This window comes from Bison bison, unplaced genomic scaffold (genome assembly GCF_000754665.1).
Source record: "Bison bison bison isolate TAMUID 2011002044 unplaced genomic scaffold, Bison_UMD1.0 scf7180017864462, whole genome shotgun sequence".
In the NCBI taxonomy this organism is placed as follows: domain Eukaryota; kingdom Metazoa; phylum Chordata; class Mammalia; order Artiodactyla; family Bovidae; genus Bison; species Bison bison.
In genome coordinates this window covers 1,676,000-1,689,474 of record NW_011495024.1, presented here as the reverse complement: position 1 = coordinate 1,689,474, position 13,475 = coordinate 1,676,000, and the positions used below count along the sequence as shown (strand labels likewise).

Genomic DNA, 13,475 nt, shown 5'->3' with positions numbered 1-13,475 from the left:
AGGAATGATGCTAAAGCTGAAACTCCAGTACTTTGGCCACCTCATGCGAAGAGTTGACTCATTGGAAAAGATTCTGATGCTGGGAGGGATTGGGGGCAGGAGGAGAAGGGGACGACAGAGGATGAGATGGCTGGATGGCATCACTGACTTGATGGACGTGAGTCTGAGTGAACTCCGGGAGCTGGTGATGGATAGGGAGGCCTGGCGTGCTGTGATTCATGGGGTCGCAAAAAGTCGGACACGACTGAGTGACTGAACTGAACTGAAAATTATATACGGGCTTCCCTGGTAGCTCAGTGATAAAGAACCTGCCTGCCAGCAGAGAAGTTGCGAGTTTAGTTCTTGGGTTGGAAAGATCCCCTGGAGAAGGAAATGGCAACCCATTCCATATACTTGCCTGGGAAATCCCATGGAGAGAGAAAAGCCTGGTGGGCTACAGTCCGCGGGTTCACAAAGAGGCACAACTTAGTGACTAAACAACAACAAAATTATATACACAAATCTGACCATGTACGTTGTGAGTTTTATTTGTTTTTCTGTAGAAATTCATGTTCTGGTTAGCATAGTTTCACTTCTAGACAATTAATGTGTGTCAGTATCCCATTCTATCTGTGTAGCTCCAACCTGTGTTAAAATGCAGGCTTGTTAAACAAATGTATACAGAATTCAGATTATTCATCTGAATAATTAAGAGACAAAAAGTAACTTACCTATAATGATACCAAAAAAAAAAAAAAGAGAGACAAATTAAAATCAGGGCATAGATCTTTGCTTTTCTTATGCTCTTTTGAGAAAATAACACTGTTCTAACAATGTATCTAGCAAGTTTTTTTAAACTTCGACTTTCCTTTGCAAGTATTTTTCTAATAGAAATTTTCTTCATGTACTTTTCTAATTCCTTTTCTTGTGTTCTAGTGGAGAAGGCAATGGCACCCCACTCCAGTACTCTTGCCTGGAAAGTCCCATGGATGGAGGAGCCTGGTAGGCTGCAGTCCATGGGGTCGCTAGGAGTCAGACACGACTGAGCGACTTCACTTTCCCTTTTCACTTTCCTGCATTGGAGAAGGAAATGGCAACCCACTCCAGTGTTCTTGCCTAGAGAGTCCCAGGGACAAGGGAGCCTGGTGGCCTGCCGTCTATGGGGTCGCAGAGTTGGACACGACTGACGTGACTTAGCAGCAGCAGCAGTGTGACAGAAGGAAAATATTACTCCCTGAAAGTAATAATTTGCCCTCATGAAATCTGAGTTAATTATTACTCTTTTCTATCTACATGGATTTCCATATGGGTTACAATGTGGGATGGGCTTTGATTTGGAGGAAAAATCACCTTTCTCAAATTCAAGTTGAATAAATCTGCTCAGTAAGCATAGTTATTGTTTGCTAATGTTGGAATGTGACCAGTGTTTGATATGAATATTAGTGAAAAGAATACTTAAATGAGTTTATGTATACTAGTAGTCTATATAATATTACTGTTCTATTCCCACCCCCCCTGCCTTTTTGGTTTAGAATTCTCTATAATAAAAGTATCTAAAAAGCGTATCATTTCTTAAATATTTATTTGTTCCTGATTGGGCACGAACAAGTACTTTTAGATCACCTCTGATTCTTTTCTCTATTTCACGATTTCTGGTTCCTCATTAATTTTTATTTAACCAAACTATTTATCTATGAAAATAAAATTTTGCTGGCTAATGAGATAGGAAGTATTAATGGGAGAGGTTGTGAGTTGTGGAGGTTAATGGGCCTTATGGGCATGAAGCAGCCCCTTTATCTGGGCTTCTTTAGCAATAACACAAAATTTATCAATTGAATTGATGTCTTTTTGACAATTTCTGAGTGAAGTGCTGCAAATTCCTGTTCATATTCTTGCTAAAATAAAGCCATTAGCCTGTCTGGAATTAAATCAAAATTTTGACCAAGAAAAGTGATACTTTAAGAGGGCTCAGCCATAAGGTAGAAATGTATTTATTAAATTTAGGTGCAAAGACTAGTACAGAGTTATCAAATTGTAGTTCATGGTATCAGCATATTTTAAAAATAACAATGCAGAAATGATTATCTTGCTATGAGAGTACACTTCTGCTATAGCATAAATTGAAATATAAGCATTTTCTTAAGTAGATTTAAGAAATCATATACTTGATATGTTTTAAGTGTTTTTTAAAAAAATACGTGAGGCAAATGGCCATTAAGGAGGGTGACCTGATATGTTTAGTTGTAACCCCTTTTTTTGGTTTCTGATACCTCCCCATCTTTCAAAAAGTTATTAAAATTATTTGCTGTCTTTATGATAATTTTTGTTATACCATTAGAATATTTTTTTAGAGATAGATCTCGTCTATGTGTATTAGCCAGAACTATTAGAGGTAAATTTATTTTAAGATCCAAATGAAATTGATGTTCTCATTAGTTATTGCTATATATTAGTATTTTTCCACCTTGTATTCTGTGGAATTTCTGCAGGATGTTAATAGATGTTAATTTTTAAAAAGGATTCTTTGAACAAATAGACTGGAAAATGGTGAGACAGAATGGGAATTGATTCAATAAACTGATTTTCCCAGACTCCCAACTCTTTTTTTTTTTTTTTTCTGGTGGTGCATCTTGGTATATTAGTTTGTCTTATAAAACATTTTGGGAGAAGTTACTTGTATAATCTTTCTTTGTCTGTGGAATTGATTAATGTAAGTAGAACCCCTTACAACTATAGCTCCTGAACAGAAAAAGAACCTGATTATAAAAAAACAGCTAGATTAGGACTATTAAAAATTAAATCACAGTGAAAAAGCTTAGAATATTTATTGTAGACGCGAAGTAAACAGTGAATTCGTGTCAAAGCAGTTGAGACATTTTGGCTGATTTTTACTTGAGATTTTTTCAAATTGGATTTCTTTGTACGGTTTTTAACAATAGTTTGAATCTATGTAGTTTTTCCCTACCCCCTTTGATACTGTTCTACCTTAGAGTCATCTTGATAGGGAGCTGTTCTGAATTTGGGTGGCTGCCAAGATAATAGCCTAAATATGAAAAGAAATTTTCTTTGAGCTTTAAGGATGTTCCTTTTCTTTCAGTGGTTATTTAGTAAAGAAAATTTGAATAAAAGAGTGGATAGAATGATACATACTTGTGATTGAGCTAATTCATATCATGGACCATGTGTGTTTTATGTAGAGGAAAAAAGATGCCTTTGTATCTTCTTTGACGTACATTTTGGTACATGTAAATAGACCTTATGTATTTTACTTATTTTTAAGTTAGAGTATTTTATAGATTGTTCTTGTTAACAATACATTCATGTATTATAACTTTTATAGCTGTAACAGGATTAGATCTGCCAATCTGAAGTCTGATTGGGGGAAAGAACTCAAAAGTTTAAATCTAATAATAAGTTTTTGCATTTTTAGGCGCTTGATGAACCTCCCTATTTGACAGTGGGCACTGATGTGAGTGCTAAATACAGAGGAGCCTTTTGTGAAGCCAAGATCAAGACAGCAAAAAGACTTGTCAAAGTCAAGGTACAGTATATGTAGATTTAATAAATTATATATTTAGTATTTGATATCTGAACTTTTATTTGGTGAATGTATTAAGAATTTTTTCTTCTGCAAGTTGAGTTTAGTTTCTAAGAGTAAAGATTGTAAAAATAACTGAAAACAAAGCATTATTTGTGATTCTTAAGTGTTCTAATTGGAATGAAATTAGGTGATCATAATTGGTATTTTGAATGCCATTTCACTACAGACATGGTATTGTTTGTATTGTTAGCCTTTTAGAACTGGAAAGGACCTTAGAAGTCATGTAGTTTAATTTCTTAATTTTATCCTAAGGAAAATGAGGCTCAATAAAAGGGCCAGGGCCTTTTATTTCCAGGATGGTCCAGGGCCATCCTGGAAAATTAGTGACAGAATGGGAATTAGAATAGTACATCAATTTTAAGACCCTTCACCATTTTAACCATGAAATTGAGATGTGGTTTATAACTGATGATGGTGGATCTAGTTGTTGATTCCTTATCTTCTACTTTTCTTGAAAAAATGTTGCCAATTATTTATTGAGTACAAGCTGTGCAGGTGGGAAGGAGGATGGGGATATGAGAATAACCTTGTCTCTTTTCAAGAGATTTATAATCTAGGTTAGCAGATTCCCCATAAAATACTGTTTTGAACATCACCAGTAAAACAGCCATAGAGGTGTTGTACTTGAGCTATCAGAGCTTCTTCCATGCTGGTATGCCTTGGTTCTTTCCTTATGCAGGGATATGTTGAAAAAAGCTTCGGGGCGATGCTAATTCACACTGCTGGTTAAGAACCTTTGTGACAGGGCCTTTAAACTAACTGTAAACCTGTAGGATGCTGATCTGGTCTCCCTCCCTGCCTTCAGGTTTCACATGCTTGGTGTACCTAAGCTCCTGTAGTGCCTTTTCCTGTTCTGACTTCACACGCTGGTGTTCTCTGAGCACTCATTTTTGCCATTACTATCTTGTAGATGAAGAGAAAGTTTTGTTTTTTTTTTTTATCAGTTTTTTCACTCTTTCAGACAGAGCTCCTGAGAGCACATGGTGTGAATTAGACAGAAATCTCTCCCTTTGGAGAGAGGTGGGACGTCTCCTCAGCAGAACTTGGCCTCCAGATAAGCACCTTCTAACCTGTGCTGGTTAGAAAAGGTGTTCCTTTGGGCAAGAGCCATGTGTTACTCCAGGAAGCATGCTTCACTGAAATTGAGCCGTGATTTGTAATCTCACCTGGGTGTCTCTGTGTAATGCATGGTCCTGCAAAACGACACACAGCGGCTGTGCCATTGCTTGCTACCAGTGCAAGGGAGGAAGCAGTCTGTGTGACTTGTGCTGTAGCACAGAGTGCCAGCCAGTGCCTCGTGTCTCATAAGTAGTGGCGGTCTAAAATTTGTTCTTAGTTCTTTAGACTGCTCTAAAAATCCGTTTATAATTCAAAGCTAATGATTTTCTCAACAGATATGGTAGTATATTTCTGTATCAGTTTGTTTATGATTCAGAGTTAATACATTTTCAACAATTTGTTGATACACTTCTTCCCTATCAGTTTTTATTTATTGAGCATTTATTACATGCTAAGCATTGTATCAGGTATTGAAACTCTAGTATTCTAAAGACCTTTCCTCAATTCTTAAGTGGTTTACTGTCTAAGTGAATGACACGGATGTGTAAACACATAATTTAAATCAAGTGTAGTAGTGCCATGTGTGAGAGACGTATGGGATGCTGTGAGTACAGGACAGCTCCTTTCGTAGCTGGTGTGTGAGCCTATTTCATAATTGATTACCACACACATCAGATAAGACCACGTTAATGGTTCAGTCCTTGGAAGCTCTTGTTTTATATAGGGGAAACCACCTTTTCTATACTGAGTATTGGAAGCTATTTTGTTTTTACCAACTAATTAAATATTTAAACTTGATCCTTTTATTTTAACATCTAGTGTCCCATTCTGTGATGTCTGTACTGACAGTACAGTAAAGTTCTGGATCCGGATGGCCTGAGTTTGAATCTCAGCTCTACCATGTACTAGTTCTGTGATCTTGGACCAGTTGCTTACACTTTGTGTTCCTCTGTTTTCTTAGCAACAAAATGGGAATAACCACCCTACCTAATAAAGTTTTTGTGAAGATGATAGGTTCAATGCTTGAGCTTGATGCTGGACACTCAGCAAATGTGTGTTGCTACTGCTTATTATTAACTGAAGGCTTCACAAAATGGTAGAATACATAATAAACTAAGATCACCACCTCCTTTTTCCTCATTTTTTAGGAAAACAAATTATATGATTAAACTCATAATTAATAGTACTGAATAAACTATAATAAGTGAATCATCAAGTAAATTAGTCTGGGTGTTGTCTATTAAATAGTAAGTTTTTCAGTTTCTGCTTAGGGATTGAGATTTTGTACAAACTAGGCAGCCATTTGTTTAGATTACTTATTAAAAAAAAAGAATTCATGCATTAATGAGCTTATGCTGCTTTTTTTTCTTTTTTGGTGGCTAATTAAATTTATAATCTCTAGGTAACATTTAGACATGATTCTTCAACAGTGGAAGTTCAAGATGACCATATAAAGGGCCCACTAAAGGTAATTCATTTATTTATTCATAATAACTGTTTCCCACTGAAGCACTAGAAGTAATGATCTTGATCTTTTAAAAAATTCATTGGTTACTTTGCATTTCAGTTGATAAATATGTTCAGTTCAGTTCAGTTGCTCAGTCGTGTCCGACTTTTTGTGACCCCATGAATCGCAGCACGCCAGGCCTCCCTGTCTATCACCAACTCCCGGAATTCACTCAGACTCGTGTCCATCGAGTTGGTGATACCATCCAGCCATCTCATCCTCTGTTGTCCCCTTCTCCTCCTGCCCCCAATCCCTCCTAGCATCAGAGTCTTTTCCAATGAGTCAACTCTTCTCATGAGGTGGCCAAAGTATTGGAGTTTCAGCTTCAGCATCAGTCCTTCCAATGAACACCCAGGTCTGATCTCCTTTAGGATGGACTGGTTGGATCTCCTTGCAGTTCAAGAACTCTCAAGAGTCTTCTCCAACACCACAGTTCAAAAGCATCAATTCTTCAGCGCTCAGCTTTCTTCACAGTCCAACTCTCACATCCATACATGACCACAGGAAAAACCATAGCCTTGACTAGATGGACCTTTGTTGGCAAAGTAATATCTCTGGTTATCAATATGCTGTCTAGATTGGTCCTAACTTTCCTTCCAAGGAGTAAGCGTCTTTTAATTTGATGGCTGCAATCACCATCTGCAGTAATTTTGGAGCCCCAAAAAATAAAGTCTGACACTGTTTCCCCATCTGTTTCCCATGAAGTGATGGGACCAGATGCCATAATCTTCGTTTTCTGAATGTTGAGCTTTAAGCCAACTTTTTCACTCTTCTCTTTCACTTTCATCAAGAGGCTTTTTAGTTCCTCTTCACTTTCTGCCATAACGGTGGTGTCATCTGCATATCTGAGATTATTGATATTTCTCCCGGCAATCTTGATTCCAGCTTGTGCTTCTTCCAGCCCAGCGTTTCTCATGATGTACTCTGCATATAAGTTAAATAAGCAGGGTGACAATATACAGCCTTGACGTACTCCTTTTCCTATTTGGAACCAGTCTGTTGTTCCATGTCCAGTTCTAACTGCTGCTTCCTGACCTGCATACAAATTTCTCAAGAGGCAGGTCAGGTGGTCTGGTATTCCCATCTCTTTCAGAATTTTCCACAGTTTATTGTGATCCACACAGTCAAAGGCTTTGGCATAGTCAGTAAAGCAGAAACAGATGTTTTTCTGGAACTCTCTTGCTTTTTCCATGATCCAGCAAATGTTGGCAATTTGACCTCTGGTTCCTCTGCCTTTTCTAAAACCAGCTTGAACATCTGGAAGTTCACGATTCACGTACTGCTGAAGCCTGGCTTGGAGAATTTTGAGCATTACTTTACTAGCGTGTGAGATGAGTGCAATTGTGTGGTAGTTTGAGCATTCTTTGGCATTGCCTTTCTTTGGGATTGGAATGAAAACTGACCTTTTCCAGTCCTGTGGCCACTGCTGAGTTTTCCAAATTTGCTGGCATATTGAGTGCAGCACTTTCACAGCATCATCTTTTAGGATTTGAAATAGCTCAACTGGAATTCCGTCACCTCCACTAGCTTTGTTCATAGTGATGCTTTCTAAATGTGTAATTCTCTCTAAATAGGAAAAAATAGAATTAATGTGCCATAAAACCTATATGACAGTAAAACTTGTGTTCACAAGTGAAATGAACATCAAGGAAAGATTGATTGCTTTTTATTCACTCATCTGTTTTAGTCTCACCATGTTTCACTTACTAAAAGGGTGGAATTTCCAGAAATATTAAGTGGTAAACTAGGGATCGAGTGATACGAGTTCCATGATGATGTGAAAAGTGAGAAAACAAAACATAATAAATCTTCAGAGCTTTCAATTCTTTGAAGCAACTGCTGGCCTATGAAATTTTTTAAGGGTCATTAGACAGTTATACGGAGAAGGCAATGGCACCCCACTCCAGTACTCTTGCCTGGAAAATCCCATGGACGGAGGAGCCTGGTGGGCTGCAGTCCATGGGGTCGAGAAGAGTCGGACACGACTGAGTGACTTCACTTTCACTTTTCACTTTCATGCACTGCAGAAGGAAATGGCAACCCACTCCAGTGTTCTTGCCTGGAGAATCCCAGGGACGGGGGAGCCTGGTGGGCTGCCGTCTATGGGGTCGCACAGAGTCGGACACGACTGAAGCGACTTAGCAGCAGCAGCAGCAGCAGCAGCAGCAGGCGGTTAAAAGTGATAAACTGTTCATGCATACACATAGAGAGTTTAATTTCTTTGCATTATTTTTTCTTCATTGGCCAGTTATGAATTAAGTGCTACTTTACTTTGCACTAGTGAGCAGGCTTAAAGGAAATATGTGGGTAGCCACTATGTCCTGTTCAGCCCTTGTGAATGTCTGAAACGGACATTGGCCTAGCTGGGCAGATTTTAAGAAACACTAACATAAATGAAGAAACATTTTTAGATGCAAGAAAATTCCTTTCCTAATCAAACAGTACTTTTCAGAGAACTTGATAGATGTCTCTATCCGCCAATTTTTGTTGGTGGTGGTTTTGAAAACTTTTAGTTGAATCCCCAGGGCATTAGTACCTTGCATATATAGTAGGCACTGTGGAAGACTAATAGCACTAGTGGTAAAGAATCCGCCTGCCAATGCAAGAGATGTGGGTTTGATCCATACGTTGGGAAGATAGATCCCCTGGAGTAGGGATGGCAACCCACTCCAGTATTCTTGCCTGGAAAATTCCATGGACAGAGGAGCCTGGTGAATTGCAGTCCATGGGGTCACAAAGTCAGACATGACTGAGCACATCTGCACATAGAAGAGTAAAACTTGTAAGTTTTTAATATTGCCTTGTGAAAATCATTTTCCACTTTTTCTTTTTTATAGGTGTCCTCTTTAATGTTAAATGCACATGTGTATCACTTGTAGGGATAAAAGACAGAAACATGCACATGTATAATTTGATGTTGGGCTTCCCTGGTGGCTTAGATGGTAAAGAATCTCTGTGCAGTCCGAAGACTCAGTTTGATCCCTGGGTTAGCAGCATCCCCTGCAGAAGGAAATTGCAACCCACGCCAGTGTTCTTGACTGGAGAATTCCATGGACAGAGGAGCCTGGTGGGCTGTAGTCCATCGGGTCACAAAGATTCAGACATAACTGAGTGACTAACACACACACATGCAATTTGATGTTAACTGCCATTTATTTAGCATTTAGTATGTGTTGGTACTGTGCTAATTCCTCTGCACAAATTATTTTATATAATCCTCATAACAACTCTTTAGAGATGAGGAAGTTGGAGGGAGATGGGAGGTAAAGTAATCTGGCCCAAGGTCTTATAGCCAGTAATGAGATGGCAAAAATAAAAATTCTCATGGACTCATAGCCTGTAGTTTTGAAGCATTGTGCCCCCTGGATGATCAGAACACACGCATCTCTATGCCTTATTTGTGTGTATGCCTTATTTGTGTGTTTGCCTTATGAGCACACCAGCTAGCTCTTCACTACCTGACTACCTTATTTACCTGGCACATGCTAGCTGGTACCAGTTACAAAAAATGCTCAACGTTGCAGGGATTGGAAAGACAATTTGAATCCTCAAGACATCTCTGTTTTTGGTTAAGCCTGTTTGATTATGGCATAGTTGGTTTATTTTGCTTGTTTGTTTTGTCTTACTAAAATTTTCTTTGTTTTTGATTAGGCTTGGGATCATTTTGATTTTGACATAGACAAGTGTATTAAATTACAGTCTCAAAATTGTTGAAATATTTCTCTTGCTTATGGATTTTTTTTGTATGTAGATTTTCAGTTGTTTCCTAATATACTTTGTAGCTTTCTATCAGCTGATAGAGTATTAGTATTTGGATAAATGTTTGTCCTAGAGAAAATAAACTTCCTATTTATTTGTGGTTATTTGATTTCAGTATATTTTCAGTGAATTGACATGAAAATAATACTGGAACATTTGAGGATTATATTTTAAAAAATGCACCATGTATTTATTGACAGTAGTCTCTGGTGGTCCAGTGGTTGGGACTGTGCACTTGTATTGCACGAGCCTGTGCTTCATCTCTGGTTTGGGAACTAGAAGAGAGAGAGAGAAGAGTTTCCTTCCCTTTTTTGGGCATTGTGTGGGGCTGACACTCTCTTCTCTAAACAAGTTTAGTTTTGTTATCACTGTAAAGATCATATACATTTTCTTTTAACTGAGATGAAACTAATATTATTACTAGTTTCAGTATACAGCATAATGGTTCAATATTTGTGCATCGCTGTGTTAACATTTGTCACCATACGTGGTTGTAAAGGGGCTTCCCAGGTGGTGCTAGTGGTAAAGAATCCATCTGCCAGTGCAGGAGACGTAAGAGTCTCGGGTTTGATCCCTGGGTGGAGAAGATCCCCTGGAGGAGGGCATAGCAACCCACTCCAGTATTCTTGCCTGGAGAATTCCATAGACAGAGGAGCCTGGAGGGCTACAGTCCATAGGGTCACAAAGAGTTGGATGGTACTGTATGAAGCAACTTAGCACACACGGTTGTAAAAAAATTTTTTTCTTGGTGTGAGGACTTTTAAGACTTAGCCTCTATTTTCGATCTTATTCTCTTTATCTTATAAAGTTGGCTTTTTGTTTGTTTTGTTTTTTAGACTTCATGTATAAGTGATATCATATGGTAATTGTCTTTTTCTATATGACTAATTTCACGTGGCATAATGCCCTCAATGTCTGCCCATGTTGTTGCAGATGACAAGATTTCGTTCTTTTTAATGGCTGATTTATGTGAGCATGTGTGTGTGCACACACATATCTTTATCATCCATTGATGGATACTTAGCTTCTTTTCATATCTTTGCTATTGTAAATAATGCTTCATTGAACTTGGGGGGTGCGTATATCCTTTCAAATTAGTGTTTTCATTTCCTTCAGATAAATATCCACAAGTGAAATTACTGGATCATGTGACAGTTGTCTGTGTAATCTTTTTGAAGACCCTTTCTTCTGCTTTCCATAGTGCTGCACCAGTTTACGTTCCTGCCAGTAGTGCACAAAGGTTTCCTTCTCCACATCCTGGGCAGCACTTTGGGTTCTTGTCTTTTGATGATAAGCCATTCTCAGTAGGTGTCAGGAGATACCTAATTGTGGGTTTAATTTTCATTTCTCTGTTGATTAGTGATACTGAGCATATTTCCATGTACCTGTTTGCTGTCTGTATGTCGTCTTTGGAAAAGTGTCTATTCAGGCCTTCTGCTCATTTTTTAAATGGAGCTTTTTGCTTTTCTGGATATTAATTTTGTGAGCTGTTGATGTATTTTAGATTTTAGCTCCTTGTCATTTGCATCATTTGCAAATATTTTCTCCCATTCAGTAGATTCTATTTTTGTTTTGTCAATGATTTCCTTTACTGTGCAAAAGCTTTTAAGTTTAATTAGGTCCCATTTATTAATGTTTGCTTTTGCTTCCTTTGCCTTAGAAGATAGATCCAAAAAAACATACTGCTACGATTTATGTCCAAGAGTGCTCTGCTTATGTTTTCTTCTAGCAGTTTTATGGTTTCCAGTTTTACATGCAAGTCTTTAATCCATTTTGAGTTTATTTTTGTGTATGGAATGAGAACCTTTGCCGATTTTTCAGTTGGATTGTTTGATTCTTCTTCTCTTTTTCTGTTGCATTGTATGAATTCTTTATATATTTTGGTTTTTAACCCTTTATCAGATATGTGATTTGCAAATGTATTTTCTCCCTTTTTGTAGGTTGCCTTTTCAAATTGTTGACAATTTCTTTTGCTGTGTAGAAGTGTTTTGGTATGATGTGTGTACGCACACACACACATATACTTATAAAGACCCATATACATTTATAAACCATATAAATTATCAGCATTTTCTTGATCAGGTGAAAATATTTCGAATGATTTTCATTATTGGTACACTGTAACTTAAGGAGAACCTCAGAATTATTCGTTAATTTCTCCCCAGCATCCTTTAAAGAAGAGTTGTAATATGAGGTGAAGATACGCAGTTTCACAGATAGGGATCCCCAGACCCGTGAGAGTTCCCTCAGAGAGGTTGTAAGGACAAAACTATATATTTTCATAATAATACTTAGATATTACTTGCTTTTTTCATTATGTTGATATTTTCACTGATGATACAGAAACAATCGTGAGTAAAATTGCTGGCACTTTAAGACAAATCAGTAGTTACTTTATTCTTCACCGTCACAAAATCAATTTGTCAAAAAAAAGCCAGTTTTTAGTTTGTTCATTTCTCTTAAGTTTTTCTAACTTTTTTTTTTTTAATACTTTAGGTTGGGGCTATTGTGGAAGTGAAGAATCTTGATGGTGCATATCAGGAAGCTGTAATCAATAAGTTAACAGATGCTAGTTGGTACACTGTAGGTAAGGGAATACATATTCTTCTTAAAATGTATTTTCAATGATAATACAAATAAGGCAGAGTTTTTTCTTGATTTACTTCCTCTCTTAGTTGCCATAGTTATTACTATTAATAGTTTTTATCTTTCCAGATCTTTAAAAACTTTATTTCATCAATATGTACATAATGTATAATTTGAACTTAGTGTATATATTATACAGTGGATTTCTAGCTTTTCACTTCAAAGTGTATTTTAGAGTATTTTTTTTTCATCTTAACCATTTTTGAGTGTGCATTTCAGTAGCATTCAGTAAATTCATGTTGTCATGCAACAGATAAATTTTTTAAACTAATATTCATGCTGATGATGTTGCCAGTTTTCTTGGTGTTATATAGTAAATTACTGTATTATGGATTGAATGTCTTTTGTACATGGACATTATTGTAGTATTTCCCTAGTGTGTGCATTGAGAACTAGGCATAAATTGAAGGGAAATGTCCTTTTAAAACTTTAGTAGTTTATGAAAACCACTTTCCTAAAAGACTATTAATTTACACTCCCATAAACAGTAGTGTATGAATGTACTTGTTTTCGCAACCCTTGTCAAATTTGACGTTACTAGTATTTTTAAGTTTGTGCCCATCTGGACGCACAGTAGTATCTCAATTTTGTTTTAATTTGCTTCTCCCATGATTAGTAGTGAGATTGGACATATTTTCATATATTTATTGAAAGGAACATTATTTCTGTTGTATTTTCTCTCTTTTGAATTGCCAATGTATAGTGTCTTCCCAGTCCCATCTTTTCCTCTTGGAAAGGTTATCATCTTATTTTTAGGAAATGAGTTTATATATTTAAATATACAAAGGGATTGTTAAACCTTTTCCTCTTCAGTTGCAAGTATTCTTCTATTGCTTTACTCTTATCTCTGCTGTCAGTTTACATATGATAGTCAGTTTTCCTGTGGTTGCCTTTTCCTTTGTAATTTTAGTTTGAATCTTGTTT

The 13,475-nt window shown here is 37.1% G+C and overlaps 1 protein-coding gene across 5 annotated transcripts in view; it reads left to right on the top strand.

Moving 5' to 3' along the window:
• ARID4B (AT rich interactive domain 4B (RBP1-like)) overlaps positions 1-13,475 on the top strand; it is a 141,308-nt gene that overhangs the window by 53,159 nt on the left and 74,674 nt on the right. For all 5 annotated transcript variants that reach the window (XM_010860089.1, XM_010860088.1, XM_010860091.1 and 2 more), the window contains exons 3-5: positions 3,410-3,520; positions 6,042-6,107; positions 12,402-12,492. In XM_010860089.1, coding sequence (XP_010858391.1) covers positions 3,410-3,520; positions 6,042-6,107; positions 12,402-12,492 — 268 coding nt within the window. The remainder of the gene's footprint in view (positions 1-3,409; positions 3,521-6,041; positions 6,108-12,401; positions 12,493-13,475) is intronic.